The sequence below is a fragment of the Drosophila simulans genome, chromosome 2L (assembly GCF_016746395.2).
Source record: "Drosophila simulans strain w501 chromosome 2L, Prin_Dsim_3.1, whole genome shotgun sequence".
Taxonomy (NCBI): domain Eukaryota; kingdom Metazoa; phylum Arthropoda; class Insecta; order Diptera; family Drosophilidae; genus Drosophila; species Drosophila simulans.
The window spans coordinates 13,536,037-13,557,394 of NC_052520.2; the positions used below are offsets into that span (position 1 = coordinate 13,536,037).

Consider the following 21,358-nt stretch of genomic DNA (forward strand, 5'->3'; position numbering starts at 1 on the left):
AGTGGCAATTACATTGTTGCATGACACAAATAGTGTTGCCTACAACAAGGGGAACAACAATTGCTGAGACATGGGGGCAAGCTAAAGGATAAAAAGGGGAAACTAAATGGAAGCAGCAACGACTCGGCGATACCCTTACTCTGCATTTGGAAAAGATTGCCAGACACAAGAATGCGAATACAAACTCAGCCAAATAAATAGTTATTTTTTAAAAACATATGTAAATTTAAATACCAGTCGTACAAAAAAATATGTGATTAATAATACTTCAACAATTAAGAACTGACACTATTTTTCCGATAACGTATCATTTTTCATACAAAAATCATATTGATAACAATTTTTAAATGCAAAAATAACCATATTGGCAAACAACGATCGATCCACATTAAACAGCAAGGCACTTAAATTAAATTTTGCAATCAACGACGGCAGATTAAATACATTCAGTATATGCTGTCTTTTGCCTACTGAGTAATGAAAAGGCAGCTATAAAAATAAAATATTTTCATGTGGCACAGACACTGCGTGTTTTTCTGGGTGACAGAAAAGGTATAAATTTAATTGATGTCATGCCGCTGAAAATGTGTCACATTTACTCGCTTTAAACGCCTGGCTGCCCTCGTGACGTTTGTTCAATTGTTATCAAATGTCCTTTTGAAAAGTACTCGCTGCGTGCCATATGCCGAATTCCGCACAGTGTCCTGCGTTCTGTGTGACTATTTATGGCATCTCGTTTTGGCCAAGCCCAGTCGCCATCCCAATGCTGTTGCCATGGCCGAGTGCCAAACTAATTGCTACAAATTAGCGCCTTTATACACGACCCAACCAGCTCGAGCATCTGACAGAGAAAGCATTTCCCCTCCACTTTTCTTGGATTGGCGGACCTTGCCTCGTGCGTGCGCAACTCAATTATGCCACAATACACAGAAATACAACAGCTAAATTAGGCTCAATTCCTGGCAATTGAAAAGGACTTTCGGCTGGAATTTTGCTGATTAAAGGGAAAAAATATGCTAGGAGTTTTATATTTGTTTCTAGCTGTAATATATCAAAAAATGTGGCAAAAAATGTTATGTTATGTTACAAATTTAATAAAGCTGTTCAGCGCACCTGAGGCCGAAGAATTACATCTAGCATTGACCAAACGAAGCCATTTCCATTTGTCCTTATAAATCAAAACGTTCACCAATAAAGTTGGCAAAAATATATTCAAAATTGTGTAAAATGTTTGAGGGGCGGGTCTTAAAGAAAGCACCTTGTTGTCAGACAATTTGGGCCACTTAACACCTCGCTGATTGCCAGCCGAAGCGCAACAAATCGTTTATTTTGAATTATTTTAATTCTCGTTTTTTGCTCTTTTTGCCAGGATTTTTTTTAACACATTTTAGATGAATTTTTGTACGCCTGTTTGCATTTGCACCGCCCAGCTGTTTGTTGTATTTTTCACAGCGATTTTTCTAGATTTTTTCCTAGCTTTCGTTTGCTGTCGAAGGAAGGCAACATGGACAAACGACAATTTCTGTCGCTCGGTTGTCAGGACAACAACAACAACAACAGCAATTGTCGAGCGTAATAATAAATGAGAAGTGGAAAAGTTTTGCCGCCGCCGTGCTTATTGTCAAGCTCGGCCAGGCCATAAAAAACAAACTTCAATGGCAATAAGGCGACAAAAAGAGAGCTTGAATTAAAAAAAAAAAGGAAAGAAAAGCCGGACCAAAAGAACAACGGACAAAACAAAAACAGCCAGAGGAAAAGTTCAAGGCACTGACTTTATAGCTGCAATAATGCCCGTAGACCAACTGGGCGGTGGGTGGTGGTGGCAGGTTGTTTTGGGCGGCGAAGTCCAAAAAAAAAAGGTGAGCCACACGCCAGCAACAGCGAGCCGCAAAACAAAGCCAGTTGCAACCAGGAAAGGGGGTGGAAAGTCGGTGGGTGGACCAGCTGGTAAGGTGAACAGGAAACAACAAGGCCACGCCGTATCCCGCCGAATGTGTTGAGGCACTTTGGCGAGGTAACGAAATGTAACAAAGTGCCGGGGCGTGGCGGTCGCCTGGTTTCAGCAGGCAACTTTGGAGGAGGGCCAACATGGTCGTCTGCGCGGGGGAAGGTGGGAAAGGGGGGCTTTAGGTCAGGTTTGTTGTGTGGCTTACACCGGAAATTTGTATTTAGAAGGCCTCGGGCGCCGTTCTTGTTGCTCCTCTTCGAGGGCCCAAAGAGGGGCAGGAAGGATAAGACCCTAATATGGTCAACCAAATTTAACTTTTTAACAAGATCCGGAAGATTTATCTAAAGTTGTTGAACGGCAGCTAAAGATTAGCGAAACCATTTTGGCAGGACTCAAAGTGGTAAGAAAATCCGATCATTAGTTACTCGTTTAAATCTAAGCAACTGATAGTTGTAATAAAGAAGTTGAACACCACCTCAGAAAAAGCTAATATAAAGTATATAATTCAATAAATTTAAATTTTATTTCATGCTGGTCTTTTAACTCATCGAAAGTTATGCAGTAACTTATTTAGCGTTTCTTTTACTTAACTATTTCATACATTGAACTGATTTCTACGGAATTCAAAACCAAAACCAAAAACCGTCTTCCTCGATGACAATCGAATGTTAATGCGGGCAATCAGCCATCCAATCGAAAGTTGATCTATGCCGAGGCACAGTATTAATGACCATTCCAATGACAAAAGGACAATGTCGGTCGTGGGCACGCCAAAGTCAAAAGCACCGCATTCCCACAGGACATTCATTCACTCATTCAGTTGGGTAAACATTCAAACGAACCCGATGGCCAACACTTCGGCTCTGAGTGACGGAATGACAGGCTGATGGACAGACACAGACCCCGGGCACATTAATAGAGTCAATAGAGAGACAATAGTTGAAAATTAACAAATGAATTGAAATTACTTAAACAAACTCATTAGACGCGGGCCGTGTCAGACCGGAGCACCCATCTCCTGGGATTCGCTGCCAAGAGCATTAATATTGTGGCACAAACGTGGGTGGGCGGTGCTACTGTATCTGCCCCAGGTAAGCATTGGCCAACGCCCCCCGCAATTGTCCATCGAAAAGTGGCGAGCTTTTTACCCGTTTCCCCCACATTTCGCCATCGCCATCGCATGTAATTAAATTTTCCAACCTTAATGTGCTAAGCATTGTAATTTTCTCCCCCTCGCGTCTGCCAGTCACGAGTTTAAATTGTCAGAAACTGTGACAGCCCGACACCTTTTCGCCCAGGTGCAGAGGAAGCCGGCGAGGCGACAAGCCGCATATCTATAATTTTCATTAATTTTAATTGGCTTTGGGCGGGGGCGCAACGTCGCTCAATTACAATGTTTTCAAATTTTTATTGAATTTTAAACGTGTACAGGGCTTTCTGCTCGCCAAAGGGTTCAACGAAGTTTTTCAGGCAATTAAATGAGCACATTTAAATTCATGATTGAATGGTGAATAAGAAAGGTTTAGATTTTAGAAAGATATACAGTAGATATTGTTAGGAATTAAAAAAAAGCGATTAATTCCTGTTGGCATTTAAAAACAAATTAAGTCTCTAACAAAGTAGGTTTGAGAGGGCTGCCCTAACAGAATGACACAAGCCTTTTAAAACCTTCTGTTTGTATACCTTTTTGAATATTTTTCGAAAATTTGGGAAGCGTTTGGAAAACGGCGCGACCCCTCGAAATTCGAAATTTTTGTTGTGTTGCCTTCAATTAAAGGTCCGATTAACTATGTCCAAGTTGGGCGCCATCCTGGCGCAAAGTGCTGTTCATCTTAGCGAGCATCGTCAGCTTTTGAGCCAGGCCTTCTTATCGTCTAACACCTATCAGCGGAGCAGGGTTAAAGTTCGCGGAAACCACTGTTGCACAATGAAGGTGGTACCATCTCGCGCGGAGCACGTAAATGCACTAAAGGCCGAGGAGTTCGACGTCCTGGTGATCGGAGGAGGAGCCGTGGGTTGTGGTTGTGCTGTAGACGCAGCGTGTCGTGGTCTTAAAACAGCCTTAATCGAGGCAGAGGATTTTGCAAGTGGCTCTAGTTCACGAACCAGTAAGCTGATCGATGGCAGTGGTTCATATCTGGGCACTGCCCTCCGGGAGAAGGATGTCGAGCAGCTGTACATTATGCTGCAAATGATGAGCGAACGGGTGACCATGCTGAAGAACGCTCCGCATCTGAACCGCATACAGCCCATGATCATACCCATCTACAGTTTTTTGCAGATGCCCTGCACCTGGCTGGGATTGAAGGTAGGTTGGCGAGCTGAGACTGGTTGCCAGAAGTATTAAAGTTATGTTCCAAGGTTTATGACTGGATATCTGCAGCCTCCAATATCCGTGGATCGCACATCATCTCCAGGGAGGCCACCATGTATGAGTTTCCGCTGCTAAAAACCGATGGGCTTCGCGGTGGTGTCGTCTACTATGATGGTCAGGTAGACGATGCCCGGATGTGCGTTGCATTGGTGATGACCGCGGTGGCCCTGGGCGCCAATGTGGGCAACCACATGGAGGTGGTGGAGATTATGCCACAGGAGGGCTGCTGCCGAGTTGTAAGCGTTAAGGACAGAATCTCCTGCGAGCAGTTCTACATTCAGTCCAAGGCTGTGATCAATGCCACTGGCTCCAGCACTGATGCCATCCGGCAGATGGACAAGGAGGGAACCGCACCGATTCTCTTGCCCACTCTGGAAACCCAAGTATCCCTGCCTCGCTATTTTGGTTCCGGACACTACGGTTTGTTGAGTCCAGCTCAGAAAAATGATGATCTCACTGTTTATATGGTACCGTTTGAGAACCACATGGTTCTAGGCAGTCGCGAGGTGGACCTGGATGAAGTGTCTAGCCGTGGAAGTCCCACTCCCGAACCAGATGACGTGGACTGTCTTCTAGAAGCAGCCAAGAAAAGGATGGATCCCTGCGTGGAGCTGGGACGCTGCCACGTCCTTAGTGCCTGGACGGCCATCAAGGCCAGTGTGAGCTGTCCAACCGACAAAGAGAATGATGATGACAAGCGTGGAACACCGCTCAATAGCTACATGATCGAGGTTAGTCCCGACGGTCTTATCACGCTGGCCGGCGGTCGATGGAGCAGTTACCGCGTAATGGCAGCCGATGCCGTGGATTTGGCAATTAAATCTTGTGGACTATGCGACGATCACGTGACCTCCAGTTGGACACAGGACTTGAAGTTAGACGGAGCCGAATCATGGTGTTGCATGCTGCCGCTGGAATTCGTGCAGGACTACGGTGTGCCCATGGACGTGGCGCATCATATTTCCGATTCCTATGGGTACAATGGACATGCTTTGTTCTCTCAGGCTCCTGATATGAAGAAGCGCCTTCATCCGAGCTTCCCATATATAGAGGCAGAGATTCAGTATGCCATGCGAAACGAGTACGCCTGCACCCTTGTGGACATCATCGCACGACGGTTGCGCATAGCCTTCGTGGATGCGGCCGCCACGCTACACATGCTGCCCAAAATTCTCAAGATCATGGCCGCGGAAAAGGGTTGGGATGAGGATGAGCAAAAGGAGCAGATGGTGGCGGCCCAGGAGTTTCTGGTGCGCCAAATGGGTCTGGGATCAATAGTCCAACCCAGGAGCACCAGCAAGAGCAAGCCGAAAAAGAAGGGCTCCTCGGAGGGATGTTGCTGTCGGGCTGCAGTTCGCAAGGGGGCCAGGAGCTACTCGATGGAAATATCAAGGAAGATTTGCATTCATCCCTTGGTCCAACATAGATCCATGTCTAGCATGTTCTTGCCCCTTATGACGAGCTTTAGTTATGGACTCGGACGCTAATCGGTTGACATCGGACAAAAAGCGTTAACTAGCACTTGGCGCAACAAATTCATATGGTGAAATTTTTAAATAGCCAACGTTTCGTTGCGTGTGGGTCTTTCTATACCATTAAATAAAGTTCGGAACAACAGTTTTAAATAAAATGGCACTTTATTACTATTACTACTACTGTAGATCATATCCACATCTACAGTAGATCCCATCCATAGTTAATCATCTATTAAATTCTTGATACCCATAGACGTTATGGTATTTTGCGATATTGTTAGTTTCTGATTATCTAGGATCATGCAGAAGATCCTGATCCTGATCTGTATTAGTTTTCCACAATTTTCCTTTTTGAGTTGTTTTAGCAAATTAAATAATGATGCATCGATTTTTCATTTGAGCCCTGCCACAGCTTTCATAAATTTATTTTAATCTTCGTTTGTCATTTGTTTTTATAAATTAGTGTTTTTGTCATATTGGGGGCGATAATTTTGAATTATTGTTATTGAAGCCCAAAAACCATTTCTTCTTGTTTGCTATTCTTCGAATACGCTTATCGTTCATATATTGCTTTTTATTTATTGGCTGATTGGGGTTGGAAAATGTGAGTACGCTTGTGGGTGGCATTTTGTAAGTAGCTCATTTTTCCTGCCACAGCTCGTTAGCCATGTAAATGGGGTTTTTATGGCCCCATTTTTAAAGAGCGTCGAAGTTAACAATAAAATTAAATGAAAATTTACCACTGAAGTCTTATTTATTATCATTTTTAAATAGCAGCATTATGCAATAGTAACAAAAATTATTCCTTTTCACGGATTTGCTCGACAGGCTGGACATCAAATACTCACACATCATTTATGCACTTCATTTGAATGACGGTTGGGAAAACCTTACGTGAAATCACGCGCAAAATTTCCTACTGAATTAAATAAAACTATTAGCTGGCCGAAGTCAGAACACTTTCACTTTTCGCCTCACTTTTGTAACAAAAACCTGCAGTTTTTTTTTCGGCCGCATTTTTATGCTGATTAGTAGAGTTAATAATTTCAAGCACGCGAAACTATTTGGGGAATTTCTTGAAACTTCAAGCATAAATTGCAATGCCCACACCAATGGTCGGTTTGCCAGTGTGGCCAACGCCTGCTTCGCTTCATTTCCCCTTTCTGCAACAGCCACTGCGGCGTCGAAGAATTTTAATAAGTTTCGGGCAGCAGTCGGAGGAAGTAAGTAATAGGCTAAAATGCAGGCGATGCACACGCGAGCCCATAATAATAAGAATCCTTGCCAGCGATTTGCAAAAGGGAGCCCTTCGTCCTGTTGGCTTCAAAAATACCAGTCAAGGACATTAGCGGGTACCAAAAAAACGTATTAAATGAGAAATAACGCCTTAAAATGGCGAAAATAAGAAGCATAGGGAACGTATAGCGGAAGAGCCGCCATAAAATTCTGAATGTAATGGGAGGCGACAATCGGAAATAAGAGGAAAATAGTGTGTCATAAAAATGCTGTAGTACTTCTGGTGTAAAAATCACAGCGGCAGCTGAGAATAAAGTAGAGATTGAGATCTTGCAAAGGAAAATTTAGTAGGTGTGAAAAACACCGCGTAAATGCAAAAGTTGTGTTATGAAGTTATTAATACATATACCAGGAAATGCAATAAAGCATGAATTCGTTTTTAAAAACATAAAAAAAAACTTCTTACATCTCTATATATTTTTAACCAATTTTTGAAGTATGCGAGCCAATAATAATATATTTGAAAGATCCCTTTGCCATGTTATTCAATTATTTTTGCCACTTGCATACACGGCTGCATTCAGGCAGTTTCCATCTAGCCAAATAAAGTGCGAACTTGCAATGGAACTTTTTCATATTTCCAGCATTGCGAAAATAGTTATTCTTGGGCAAACCATGCATAAAATCATAATATATCTCCAAATACACGCAAGCATAGCTATCTCGAGCCGAGTTGAAGTGGAAATGGGAAAGTCGGTGGCCGGGGAAATGGCACTCAGCTGCAAAACATTGGTTCAAACGATAAGTGACAAACATGGTAAGGCAAACAAATGTGTATTTTATACGTTTGCCGAATGGAAAAGGCGAAGGCCAAAGATGCACAACTGTCAGATAAGTGTGGAGAGCATTTTGCGGAGTGTCTTTCTGCCCGCAGGTGACATGTTAAACGTCTTGTAAGCATTTGCATTTCCATGCTCATAAAATAGAAGGCATAAGATGGAAATAAGAAAATTTCCTTCCCCCCTTGGGGAACGAACGGGTGGAAAATGTTTCTGTAAAATATCTGCACAATGCATATATGTATGTGTGTATGTGAGGAAACAACTGAAATAGCATGACGTGGCAGGGGCCAACATCTTTTATCTGCAGTTCATTCATTTTGTTGGCAGCGACTTCAAAAGGGTTGAGTTGTTGGCTCTGGCTTAAAGCATATTTGATTATGTCACAAAATATCCTTGAGCGTTTTCTACGCCGTATCTGTCGGCCTCTCCGTTTGCTTAGCCAAAGATAAATTTCACAAATATGCAAATAAAACACTCCCCCCTTCCGCACGGCCGGATGAAAATGGAAAATTGTTTTCATAAATATTTCAAATATGTGCAATTTTTGTTCTTGGCCAATTGGATGTGAACAACCTTTTGAAAAGGCAGGAAAACTAGGCAAAGCAGCAGCGAACAAAAACTGAAATTATTTTCTCTTCCGAAATTGCTTTTAATGGCACACACATTTTTCTGGGCAGATCCAAATATCGAGGTCCATTAAGTTTTAATAAAAGAAAGTTGTTTTACCTGTAACTGTAGCACAGGCTTGGCCAAAGGAGGATTAAAATGCAGCCTTTTAAAGATTTTAAATTTTAATCGATATCAATAAAAATATTTTTCTTTTGGAATATTCAATGAAGATCTTTTTGATAATATACTGCACACATAATGGTCCCCTTAAGTTTGAGTCATTTATGGAAAGAAAACTTTTGCAAACACCCAAGAATCATTAGCGTTGAGAACTTACTAACTTAATCAGCTATACACATATTATTTCGCTGATTTATTACTAATTTTTAAATTATTTTTCATATATACTTAGGCAGCTTAAATAGATTCCACCAGCTTTTTAGCCCCAATAGAAATAACGTTTTGCAAGTGCTCAATTATTTTAATTAGCTTATATTGAAACCCTGTAAAATATCACTTGGTCTTCAGAGTAAAAATAAGTTCCTCTATTGTCACTATACTTCGACTTCCCCCGCTCGGTTCATCAGTCAATCAATCAATCAAACTAAGAAGCCCATCAAGAGTGTCTCATTAAATTATCAAAGCACTTACCCTTTGAGGGGATTTCGGCGAGTGTGGGCGTGGCTGTCATCAGCATGGTAACCGCGGCAGTGGCTATTATCGTGATGGCCAACTGCCGGACGTTAAACTCCGCCTGTGGGCGGAAGCGGCGGCGTGTATGTGGGCGTGGCAGGCGGTGGGGTCCTGCCATGGCCATGCAAATCCTTTAACTTAATTTTCTTCTTCTGCAACGGTTAATGTAACGGAAAGAGTTCAACACTACGGCTACAAAATGTTGCCAAATGTTCAAGCTGGATATTCACTGGCCGTCAAATGTTTTCACCTTTAATCACTTAAACGTCGCGTAATCAACAGCAACAACAAGGGGGCTGTAATCAACACCAACGGCGATTGAAATGGAGTGTCATGATGGCGATTATGATGATGACTGACTGGGTGGCCCCATGACGATGACGAGCAGCCAGCTTGCCACCACTTAACTGGGGTCCTCGGCCCCAAAGTCAAAATCCGAACGCGGATCCGGATGCGTGGAGTGATTTGCTGCTGCTGTTTACAGGCATTTTTCCTAACATAGTTTGGGCCACGGCCTTTTGACTTCTGACTTCGAGCCAAGTTTGTTTGCTTTACTTTGAGTTTTGAGTCCTCACTCCACGGTACCGTCGAAATTCATTGCCTGTGCGTTAATTTGAAGCATTTAAGGCTTCGGCTCAGCCGGATTAAATATCTTCAGACAGCACGCAGACAGTAATTTGATTTGTCGGCGGAAATTCAACATTAATTTAACTTTGGCCTTTAACCTTTTGTTTGTGCAGGCAAATCTTACACAAAGAGGGACGTTTTTCATTCAAACTTAAAGGGAAGGTTTAGAATATAAATTTTTAAAAATGACAAACTATCAATTAGAAACATAACAGTAAAAGGATAATTTAAACGTAAGTCATGTAAATTTGATTGGAAATGTAATGAATTTTATTCCGTAAAACTTTCGATTGCTTTTCTGTACAAATTTCAAAGTTTTTCAATTGGATTTCTGGATATCGCAGGAATGCCTTGCTGCGGACCCGTGAGTTTACTTTCCTCAAAATCTCAATTTGCAACGTCAAGCTGTCAACGCTGTGTTCGCTGGCAAATCAAGTCTGACAAATGAAATGATTACACAAAGTAAACAGCAAACACGTAACACACAAACCACCTGTCAGAAACTTTTGTGCTCCCACTTTTTTTCACCAGTCGAGGCAAAAAGGACAGTGGCAGGCAACATTTCACAGGCGGAAAGCCAGAAAGGAGTATGATCGAAGAGGCATGGCAAAAACAATATCGCCATCACAGCACTGACACAAACGGGAAGCGGAACGTACCAAAAATGCAACGGCGATGCCAGCAAAATGGCAATGGCAACACTTCCGTTTCCGCTTCCGACGCTGCGGGCGACTTTCTCGCACAGTTGGCAAAACGTTGAGCAAACTCAAACGCAAACTCGAAAGCAAGTGCGACGGTCGGATGGCGCAACATAACAAAGCTTGTTAGCGTTGCTGCCCCACAGCGGTGCAACAAGCGCCTCTTATTTTATTCCAATCTCCCAACAAAGGGATTGCGGATATCGCAGGGTGAGGGAATCCGCCACTTTTTTTATGTTTTTTTTTTTCGTTTCGGGGCATCAACCAGAACACGGAACAATGGCGACGAAAATATACGAAAATTTTAAACGCTTTTAATATTAAAGCGTCCGGTATAGAGACACAAACGTCGAAGAACCCGGCGGCACACGACCACCAACAAAATGCAACACGGCGTGCAACAGCAGCAACGTCGGCAAAGGCATGCGGGGCATGCAAAAAGCGGCAACTGCATGAAAATGCCACACAAAACCAAAAAAATTTTAGGGTACAGCGATGGGTATTTTTTGATAAGACTTTATGCTTCCTACTAAAAGGCTTTCAAATGGTATAATTTGTAAGGTAAAAATATGTTTAAAATTATGTTATTAAATTTTACACGTAATTAAACAAAGAAAAATTTTTTTAATTAAAATAAAAGGTTTGCTACTTTTTACTTAAATAAATTGCCCGCTATATTTTAAAACATAAATATTGGTACTTACTGAGATCCTGTAACTTGCTATCTATATAATCCTGGTTACCCTGTAAGCAAACCATCGACCTCGAGAACAAATTCGGGTACACTTAACAACCCAACTCCTGGGGCACCAGGACTTCTGCAATACCCATTCCATACCCTACCATGCCTCATGCCTCTTGGCTGGGAGGGCATTTTTTGCCGAGTTCTTAGACTGTGCGACCCTCTTCGTGACGAAAATGTTTCGCTTAACTGGATTTTCAAATATTTATTGCAACAAATTATTTTGCTGGTTACATGGCGGCTCTTTGTTTGTGTCTCAACATGGCCAACATCCCCCCTTCCCTTGACCCCTTCTCGGCATTTACAGTTCGTAAGCGGTTTTTATGGCCATTTAGTTTGTTGCATTCCACTAAAAGGATTTGGTGTCGGGATATTTGTGGTTTTTTGCACAATTTCTGACAAATTAGGGTATTACAGTTGCATTCAATTTATTTCGAGTGTAAAACCCATATATAATGGTTAAATTGCTATGGCGTGGCAAGTGCAAAGTATTTTCGTCATGAAAGAAAGTAGCGCCATAATCAAGTGTTGAAAATGAAAAAAGGATCTTAAGTAAATTAGTCAGCCCGTATGAAATTTTTAAATTATTATGAGTCAAATAATGACAATAAAATGGTTTTAAGCTCTAAAAATGTATTGTTACCATAGTAAAATAAATATTTTTATTTAATTAATGTAAAAAACTAAAATTGTTCAGTTTGCACGATTAAGTGTACTTAGTTCAAATCTCCAATAGGTGTAACTGAGAAATAATGACCCTATGTATCATCACCATTAAAGGACCATCACAAAACTTTTTCAGAGTGCAAACAAACGTGGCACATGTCGTCAAAAGGTTGAACCAGCAGTTTAGAACCACGATTTGGTTTTTTGCAAAACAACAAACAATTTGATAATTACTTTGAATTGGGCACGCAATTGCGAATGCAAGAGTAATGGTAAACCGAAGTCGCTCCGCACGACAAATGCACAAAAAACTTTCACTCGCTCACAACTTTGGCGAGGTCTGCCAAAATCCGGCAAATGACAGCGGCAGGACCAACGACAGCGGCAAGGATAACGACAACGCACCGAGTAGCATTTCGCGTGGAACGCTCGCGTGGAATCGCAACTCGCACGTCAGTTAGTTTCGTAGCGACCCTCGCTGCGGGCACAGTCCGTCCGTTCAGTTGAAAGCCCGATTCACGACTGAACGGGCGGACGACTTCATTGGTGGAAAAGGCACTGCAATAATGGCCCAAACGACGATGCCAATTCGTGACGCTAGTGACTTCGGCTTTCGGCCGCCATTCGGGTTTTCGAAATTCATCCGTTTCAGAGAAGGAATGAACTCTCGGTGGCGGAGAGTGGTTCACTGGAAAGTCCTACTACTATAAGCTATTTACTCTTCTCTTAAGCTGAAGATTCTATGGATTATTAACATCTCATTATTACCAATAAGTGTGTTATATGTTTTACGTTTAAATCAAATAAGTGTAATGGTTTAATATGAATTTTCACACACATAAAACCAATTTTCAATTAAAAAACTTTAAACACAATTTATATTAATAAAAAAACTACCCCAATTAAACGTTATGTTTCCTATGAGTGAAAACATTTAAATGACCTGAGAGTTCTAGCCAATTCCTACCATGAACAATTACATCCGACTTGCCATCCCAAACCACCCACGAATTCATGCCACGCTCAACTTTCACAGTCAAATTAACACGCATATTTAAAAAGAACAACTGAATAAATTGGCTTATCTGGCGAAACACACTGAAATGCCAGACCACTCCACTGGCCTCCAACCCCTTGGCCAATGTCAAAAGCAGCTACCACACAACTGAAAACTGGCCTCAACAGACTGCTAGCCACAATAAAAAATATTCCACATACGCAGCGTTGGCTGCTGGCATCATTTAGATAAACATAACTCGGAAACTTAAAACCAAGTCGGGGGCAGATTGGAAAGGACGGGCCATCTGACCAATGTTGAATCCATATACGTAAAGAGACAAATTCCCGGCAAGCAGTTTTGGCCATGAATAAAATAAACAGTAACACCAACTGAGTGAAACAGAAAAGTAAAATAACTAATAGCTACTGTGCCTGAGCTCTCAACATTTTTGAGTGGTTAGAAGAATTGTTTGAGTTAAAGCTAGAAAAGTTTTATCAGGAACTGACACAAATTCCCCTTGACCGACGCTCTAAAGTGAGCATTAGGAAAAGTAGGATTGTTGGTTATAATAGTGGCTCGGGCGCAAAAAGGATAATCCAATGATGTTGACGAGGACCTTCGAAGTTGACCAACGGGTCATTGTTTAATGCTTGTGCATATGAGTTCATATCCATCTACTCCTTGATAAAGTTAAGCATATAAATGGATTATTAATTAAGGAACTGCTTAGTTATTTAGCAATTATACTCAAAAACTCTTATAGTTAAAACTGTAAGACTATTTCAGACACGGCATCAGCTATTGAGTTAATGGCTTTCGTCTCAAAATCCTACCAATCTCCACTCTCTGGTAGTCAACTATTGCTCCTTAGGGATCAGCATTTAGCTGAAATCCGAGAGCATTTTCTGCTTTCTGCTGGTGTCATGCTGGAAACGACACCCAAAAGTGTGGGCATTAAACGAAAGTTTCTCCTTTTTTTGCTCCCGATGCAATTGCAGTAAATTGCCAGCAGAAAAAGAGGAGTTGTTAGAGGAAACAGACCATCCGGGACCATCTTGGAGCAATTGATTACTACGGGCGACTGCATGGGCGTGGCATGTGGCATACTGCTACTTAGAGCGCATTAGCAACAATCAGCCGAAGGAAAAACAAGCTGATTGCATTGAGTGCGAAAATTGCTGCTGAACTGAAGTTAAGGGCAAATATACCCAAATGACAAAATCATGTTAAATCGTTATCTACATCCAAGTTCTTGGTAAGAGCAAAATTTACTCTTGTTACTTCTGAATTTCAGTATAAGACCCCCCCAATGAAACAAAATAACAATGTTCAATTGTTTATGTAACTAACAAATCTTACACCTTTCAGCACAAGAAACTCTTCAACTCGAATAAAAATATTCTTTTTCGCCGTTAATCAAATAAATGAGTACTTAATAAATGCCATTACATTTTTATTACATTCTCGCCGAAAAGGAAAATGAAATTGATGGTAGCGTGTCTGGTCCATGGAAAGATACATAAATTGAATAAATCGTTCAGCAGCTTTTGGACATTTGAGGTGATATATATAGCTCAATTCGTACAATTGGATCTGGACTGGCTAAGTATATGGGCTATTTTCGGATTCCATTTCATCTTCTTGACATTTCAAACCATTTAAAGCTGTACTTAATAAATACATATACTTCAAATCAAGTTTTTAAAGTCATTTACACTAGTTTTTCATACCCACCATCAATGGTTGCTAATCCCGACCAACTCCCTGTAAATCGATCATGCGGCGCTATTGAAACCTTTGCCAATCTCCGCTAATCAAAGCTACCCAATATTGCCTCCCACAAGGACAAATCAATTCGTGCAGGCAACAGCGTCCTGGGACAGAAAAATCCCACCAAATAGCGTTTCCATTGCTATTTTCTGGGCTTCAACTGGCGAGTTATGGCCGCTATTTCCGTTCGGTTTTCACAACTCAACGCGCCGACTTGCTCGCTTTTCCTTTTGCACCTCCAGGTAGTCCAAAGTCCAAGGACTGGGCCAAATCGGTTAGCACAGCTTCCAGCGGATTTCAATTTTATCGCCGCCAATTTACTGCCGCCGTTCTGTGTTTTGCCGCTGTTTTTGTGTTGGTCTGGCCCATTCACATTTTTAGCCTTGGCAAAGAAGGCCGTCGCTGTTGCACATTTTTCTCGCCACATTTTCCTTTGTGCTGCCCCCGGTGATTTACCTTTGGGTGATTAGTGCTGTGCTATCGAGCTGTACTGTACTACTGATATGGCAGCGATTTACAACATTCGACCGATACAAATTCCAGTCCTTCGAGGGATCTGAAATATAGCTATAAAATAACTAGAGTCCTCTAACAAAATATGTTATATATTTGCAAGAGTAGTATTTATCTTAACTAATGTTGATGCCATGAATTAAAATTACACACTTATGAGACCAATATATTTACTTCGAAAATGAGTTCTTAAGCATATGCTAAAATTACAAACACCTGTTTTGCAGCTATCTAAAAATAATACGTTGCAACAACAGAAGCTCTTATATAAAGGAAAAGTTAGAGGTGAAGATGTGTAGAAATAGTGACATCTATTGTTCTCTTTGCTTCAAATAAGCTTATACAGTGGAACCTATGTCAAATGAACAGTATTGTTTCGTAAACAATATGTAGAATTACTTATGGTAATTAAATAAACAAAGCAAAAGATATGTATATAATTCGAAAGGCGAGCTATGTTTTACAAATATTTTAACATTGCTGAACGTATTTTATGTGTGGATCATTGGCACAAAATCCATACAAAATATGTAAAATATTTTATTATCATAGTAATGAATAAAAAACGCTATTTGAAAATGTTTATTTTATTTACTAGCTTGGGATGCCCAAATTTAATAATGAACAATTTGGGCCCACTGTAGCTACCAGCCGAGTGCAGCAAATGCATAAATTAAACTGAGTTCAGCTTGAAGTTTGGCCAACTACAAGTGCGTATGCGTATGCGTGTGTGTGTGCGTGTGTCGGCGCGGGTGTTGGTGTTAGTGTGCGAGCGTGCATGTGGACCATTATCGATACCGAAGGACATTATCGGCATACATGCACCAGCAGACAAAAAGGGGCAAGTTTGGCGCGGGGACGAGGGCATGGGCATGGGCATGGGTATGGGCATGCATAAAACATGTTTTGGTCGGTTGGCTGCAAATTGAATCAATAATATCCAATCATGGGTTAACAATGCGAATTGATTTCTAGCAGCCATGCAGGAGAACCACCTACCATTTCAGACTCGGAGCACCATCAGCATCATCGCCACTGGATTCCAGCAGCGGGAAGGAACCAGGAAGAGCGACGCCTGCACATATGCAAACATGACAAGATAAGGCCACAACAGCAGCTTTCACTGAGCCTTTAGCTTACTTCCTCTGGCGAAGGAGGACCCATGTAAATATTAATTAAGTTTTGGCTTTTGTTGCATTAGGCTTCGGTTTTTGCAGCAGGCCCTGAGGCAGCCAGTTAAAGGGCTCCCAGGTGCCGGCATCTATCATTGTATTAGCTGCAGCATTCGGTGGTTAGTTCGTTAGTTGCCCTTTGTACTGCGTCGTCGTCTTGGCTTAATCAAGTTAGCCGTACATGCCCTTTGTGTGTACCGGACCATTTAATTAGTTCAAAGAGTCGTGTTTGATTTGACACTAATTCGGTGTATACTTCATTCAATCGACAATATTTGCACAGATGTGAGCTCATCGCATCGAAGTAAACTGCTTGCAGTCCATTAATTTTCATTTGATCAGAGATCCCGTTTTCAATTGCTGGCTAAAATCGTAATGGCCCCGAAAATTTATCTCAGCTGGGAAATTAAATTTTGTACAATTTGTAAAACTTTTCCAAATGGTGTCGCCAACTGCCGCGAACCGAGCACAGCCAAACTTTTACCATTTCCATTATAAGTTTTACTTGATGCACCCACCGCAAGCCCAACCAACCGCCCACCCACAGAAGGAGCAACCTCAATCCCAGCTTATGCGTTTATTTAATTTCGCTCCAGCATTACGCATACGCCCGAGTGTTCACTGAGCTTCTATAATTGCCGCGTAATTGCCGAGAAGAATATCTGTCAGACACAACGACAATTTTAAACTCTGAGTGGCGCTAAACAATCGATGAATAAGTTAAAGTTTTATAAAAACTTTTGATCCTTAGATTATTCATTAGGTCCTACATTAAAAAACAACAAGAGCATTTGTTTGTTTTCTATTTATGTAACTCGAATTGCTGAAACATATTTATATTTTCATTTTGACGACTTTTGAAGTACGATCGTGTAATTTAAGACAGTGTAGCAACATGACCGTCATTCCAAAACAAAGGACGTGGAAAACGGGCAGCCAGTTGCGCTTTTGTGTTGTGTTACCAAAATGAATTTAGATATGAAGGATACCAGTAGGATGAAGTGACCCAGCATTGGCTTACATAAACTCGATGTCAGACAGCGGTGGCTGTACCATCTCATTCACACCGTCGACGAAGATCATGACCAGTCCGAGAATGGGGCGCAGATTCTCCGGCATGTGGGTGTTGTCGCCGCCCAGCACAACCACACACGGCTTGCCGGTGACCAGACCGGGCACCAATCGGGTGACATACTGACTCATGAGATGTTGATTCTCGCGGCGATCGTCCAACGTCATCAGACCCTCGGGCCAGCGATCCTCGTGGCAACGGTCAACCAGCATATTGAGCATATGCATCGGACAGCCGCTTTCACGCAAAACGTCGCGCACCATCAGGTGCATGGGATTGTCCGGAGTGGAGATCAGACTGCCCCAAGTGTGGACGGTGGCCAGACGGAGTCCATTGCCCCACTGCATCAGCGAGAAGCGGTCCAGCTGTTCGCCAATGTTGCGCAGCATGGGATTGGTCGATCGCAGTGCTGCGATATAGTACTGGAACAGCTCCATCTCTCGGCGCTGGCTGGAGTTCTGCTCCTCCATATCGGCATTCTTCAGCTTCAGATCGGAAACCTCCTTCACCAGTTTCTCCACCAGCTCGCGCAGTTCGAACACACAGTTGTGGCGCGACATCTCGTCCTTGGGAACCTTTAGCGGGAATATTATAGCTATCTTATGCAGTTCAAGTTATACACAGAATATTCACCTTCATTCCGCATCCCTTGCTGCACTCGACAACCACCTTGGGATTATGCTCGCAGGCGGCCACGTGGGTCCGGAACTCCTCAAGGGCCAGCATTTGGGAGCATCCGCTTTGCGAGAAGATGCACTTGATCTTAAGCCGGGAGAGCATGTTGCGCATGAGGCGCGAAACGGGCACCAGATGTGAGTTCAGTAGGCCGGAGCGGTCCACCGGGCAAATCTGCTTCTGGATCATCCACTTGTCGATGCAGGCGCGACAGAAGGCGTGCTCGCACTCCGATGACTGGACCGGCTCCTCCAGGACATCTGTGCAAATTGGACAGATGAGCTCCTCGTCAACGTGACCCACAATGCAGTTTAGATCAAAGCCCATGACGAAATGGTTTGATTTCGATACCGAAGTTTATGTCGCTGGAGGATCTGAGCTGTAATTTATTTATTTTTTTTGGCTTGGAGCCATGCACTTACCACTGAGTTCGATATGTACCTTTACCTATATCCGAAACTCGATTTTTACAATATTTCGATCAAAAAGTAACTTTTTACGTCGGCGCTGAGTTGTGTCCGAGCTGGCATCTGATCAAAAGCCAACTATGATCGCGTATTTTTGTATGACTTATACTTAAATGAATAGTTATATATATAGAATGTAAGGTTTATTTACAAAAAAAAATCTTTTTGTTAAGTTAAAAAATACTAGGCCTTCCTTTCGCTCATCTGTTATGCAAACAGCTCTCACTGAGCCTTCTACCATTTAGGACACTTCAATTTCAATTCAAGCGCAACTGAAACCAGCCAAACAACCAACAGAACACTGGGAGTCATCCATCCAAGTGGGCCAAAAGCAAGTGGGGTGAATGGGTCTGAGAAAACGTTTTCTTGAGGCACTTGCATATAGTGCGGTCGTAAAACCCTTTGCATATTTATAGTCCCAACTGCTGCGGAAGTTATGCAAATTGGAAAACTTATGGTACGACAACCCGGAATAATGCCAACCGTCCAGCCAACCTTCGGCGGCCACGTTTTGGCTCAGCCTGAGAAGAGCAGAAGAAGCGATGCGAGGAGTTGAATTTTATTTATAAAGTGAAATTTTAACAAATTAACAGCAAATGCTGGGACATGGGCAAACAAATAAACTTTCCATCTTCAGCTCCACAATGGCCGAAATTCGAACAAACACTCGTCAGACGACACACAGGCATGATTGTGACAACATATTGCCATGTCAAAATATTTACACTATATCAACTGCTCTATGCAAACTCGAATGTATAAACGTACGTATAGAATGGGCATTGTGTGACTGGAAATTCGGTTTTTAATTTCACTTGGAAGCGTCATTCGCTTGGATATTAAATTTCATGTTTTGCCTAAGAATGACATTTGCTTTTGTGTGCCTTTTTGCATTTTGTTTGTGAGACAACTTTACTGCATCGAATCCTTTTCGTTGGATTGCAATTTCAGTCTAGTCCTGCCAAATGCTTATCTTCGAATGCAACTGTCAGTCCGTAGCTGACATTTTAGTTTACTTTAAATTCCTGCTCAAGCCTTTTCAGTTTGCCATAATATTCAATGCTCATTCTTTCATTTCGTTTTTATCTTGAAAAACAGTAATCGAAATGCTTGAATTGATGAGTTAAATAAATCACAATTGATTTGCGATGCCCAACTTCGGCTGGTGTGAAATATTCTTTAATAAATCGCATTTTGTGCAAAATAATTAAATCCGTTTGGGGTGTGATGTTCGTTTTATCAATCCATTGGCTTTGCGAAGTTCAATGGCAATATTTCACATTTCTGAGCTGATGGAGCGCATTAGAAAATAATCAACAATTTTCATTTGACTTGGCTCCGATAAAACCCATCATCCAGCAGAGAGATAATCAAGCAAACACAAAACGAACCACTCAAGCAGGAAAATTTAATAAGTTTGTACGTAAGCATATACACAGCTCGCCACAAAAATGTTTTTCCAACTGATCTGACCGCATTTGTGAAAATCAACATTGATGATTCAAAGGCTCTAGGATGCGCACACTCTGATGAAATATTTGGGTAATAGCTTATGATGTTTTAAGTGTGTTATATATTATAAAAGTGCCTTTTTTTGTTAATAAACCAATCTGTACATTTATGTGCTCCTTTTTTTTAAGTGCAAGAAAATCATGTTCGGGTTTTCTCAGTGTATTTATGTACGATGCCCAACTAATAAGGTTAGCAACGTGTAAACAGTCATTACGTGAGTGGCTCTGTGTTGGTATGTAACGAGCCACAAATGCTTGCCACACAATGTTTATTTGCATTTATATTTGCTGTTCTTGCGCCGTTGTCATTTCATTGCAACATCAGTACGTGCCTCATTGTGCCCAAGTCCTCAGCATCCTGATGCCACATTCCCTCAACTCTGCAGATAGATAATCATTAATGACGGACTCGCAGAAGCATTCTGCTCACAGGTTTCCCGCTTCGTCTTAAGTTCCAAAATTGTTGATTGGCTGTGTAATTATGTTCTAAACATATTTACCTTATTCTTGAAGTAGAATTTGTTGGCTGTGTTAGGGATCCATATATATGTGTATATGAATTGTAAGTAGGTAAATCAATTATACTAATCACTTAAGTTGGGGTGTAGGGAAGGGGTGAAGCTGCGAAGCGGCTTAAATATATGTTGTTATTATCCATCGAAGAATTTTGATAAATTTTCACTTCTACACTAGCATTCATGTTATCCTGACTTCATGCCCTGGACATTAGGATCCATTTCTAGAGCAACAAGCAAATTGCCATCCGTGTTTCGACCGCCGAAAGATACAAAAAATTACCATGAATTACCGTAATTCAGCTCGTGGTGCCCCAAAGCCATGTCCATTACATGGAAATGGGACATGTCACAGGACATCGTCGGCGGCAGGACAGCCCAAGTGCGTTGCTCCAAATCTCCTGATCCTTCTATGGTCAAGCGGTCACGTTCGCATCGTATGACCGGAACGTGCAATTTTTCCTGCTGGACGAAGGAGGTGGAGGATTTTCCGGGGTAGGGGGAAGCGCAATAAGCACAAGTTTTATGCAATAAAATTAGCCCACACTCAGCACGCGCAGGACACGCAGGGTGCTTCAGTGGCTGATAAGATAATTTTATTTGGATGTTATTGCATAAAGTCATGTGAGGAGCGGAAATGAGTGGAACTAAAGTAAAGCGGCTACGTGCACCGGAATTCCGGATGAGATGGGGTAGAAACTTGACTGGGCAAATTAATAACGTAGTTTGAAAATGGTAGGGTGAAAGCAAAGG

The 21,358-nt window shown here is 41.9% G+C and overlaps 3 protein-coding genes across 8 annotated transcripts in view; 1 reads left to right on the top strand and 2 right to left on the bottom strand.

Moving 5' to 3' along the window:
• Nucleotides 1-12,457, bottom strand: part of LOC6732237 (hemicentin-1) — a 40,256-nt gene extending 27,799 nt beyond the window's left edge. For 2 of the 4 annotated variants that reach the window (XM_039296738.2, XM_016178302.3), the window contains exons 1-2: nt 12,145-12,457; nt 9,136-9,329 (exon numbers count right to left, since the gene is read on the bottom strand). In XM_039296738.2, coding sequence (XP_039152672.1) covers nt 9,136-9,301 — 166 coding nt within the window. In that variant the 5' untranslated portion in view covers nt 9,302-9,329; nt 12,145-12,457. Of the gene's footprint in view, nt 1-9,135; nt 9,394-11,206; nt 11,277-12,144 lie in introns of those variants that run through there. The other 2 variants (XM_039296769.2, XM_039296702.2) reach the window with 2 other exon arrangements.
• LOC6732238 (glycerol-3-phosphate dehydrogenase, mitochondrial) lies at nt 3,572-5,958 on the top strand. 2 transcript variants are annotated; one of them, XM_016180110.2, is made up of 2 exons: nt 3,572-4,256; nt 4,332-4,397. In XM_016180110.2, exons 1-2 carry the CDS (start codon nt 3,738-3,740, stop codon nt 4,395-4,397), a joined length of 585 nt encoding a protein of 194 aa, XP_016024919.1. In that variant the 5' UTR covers nt 3,572-3,737. The 2 variants fall into 2 exon arrangements, with proteins under 2 accessions (XP_016024919.1, XP_002079367.1); XM_002079331.3 differs by having other exon boundaries at nt 3,575-4,256; nt 4,310-5,958.
• Nucleotides 12,458-17,155: 4,698 nt separating the features above from the next.
• LOC6732239 (E3 ubiquitin-protein ligase NRDP1) lies at nt 17,156-18,693 on the bottom strand. 2 transcript variants are annotated; one of them, XM_016178301.3, is made up of 3 exons: nt 18,535-18,693; nt 18,071-18,477; nt 17,156-18,012 (listed from the first exon to the last, which is right to left on the bottom strand). In XM_016178301.3, the coding sequence occupies exons 2-3, from the start codon at nt 18,437-18,439 to the stop codon at nt 17,383-17,385; spliced, it is 999 nt and encodes a 332-aa protein (XP_016024921.1). In that variant the 5' UTR covers nt 18,440-18,477; nt 18,535-18,693; the 3' UTR covers nt 17,156-17,382. The 2 variants fall into 2 exon arrangements, with proteins under 2 accessions (XP_016024921.1, XP_016024920.1); XM_016178300.3 differs by having other exon boundaries at nt 18,554-18,652.
• Nucleotides 18,694-21,358: the final 2,665 nt, after the last annotated feature.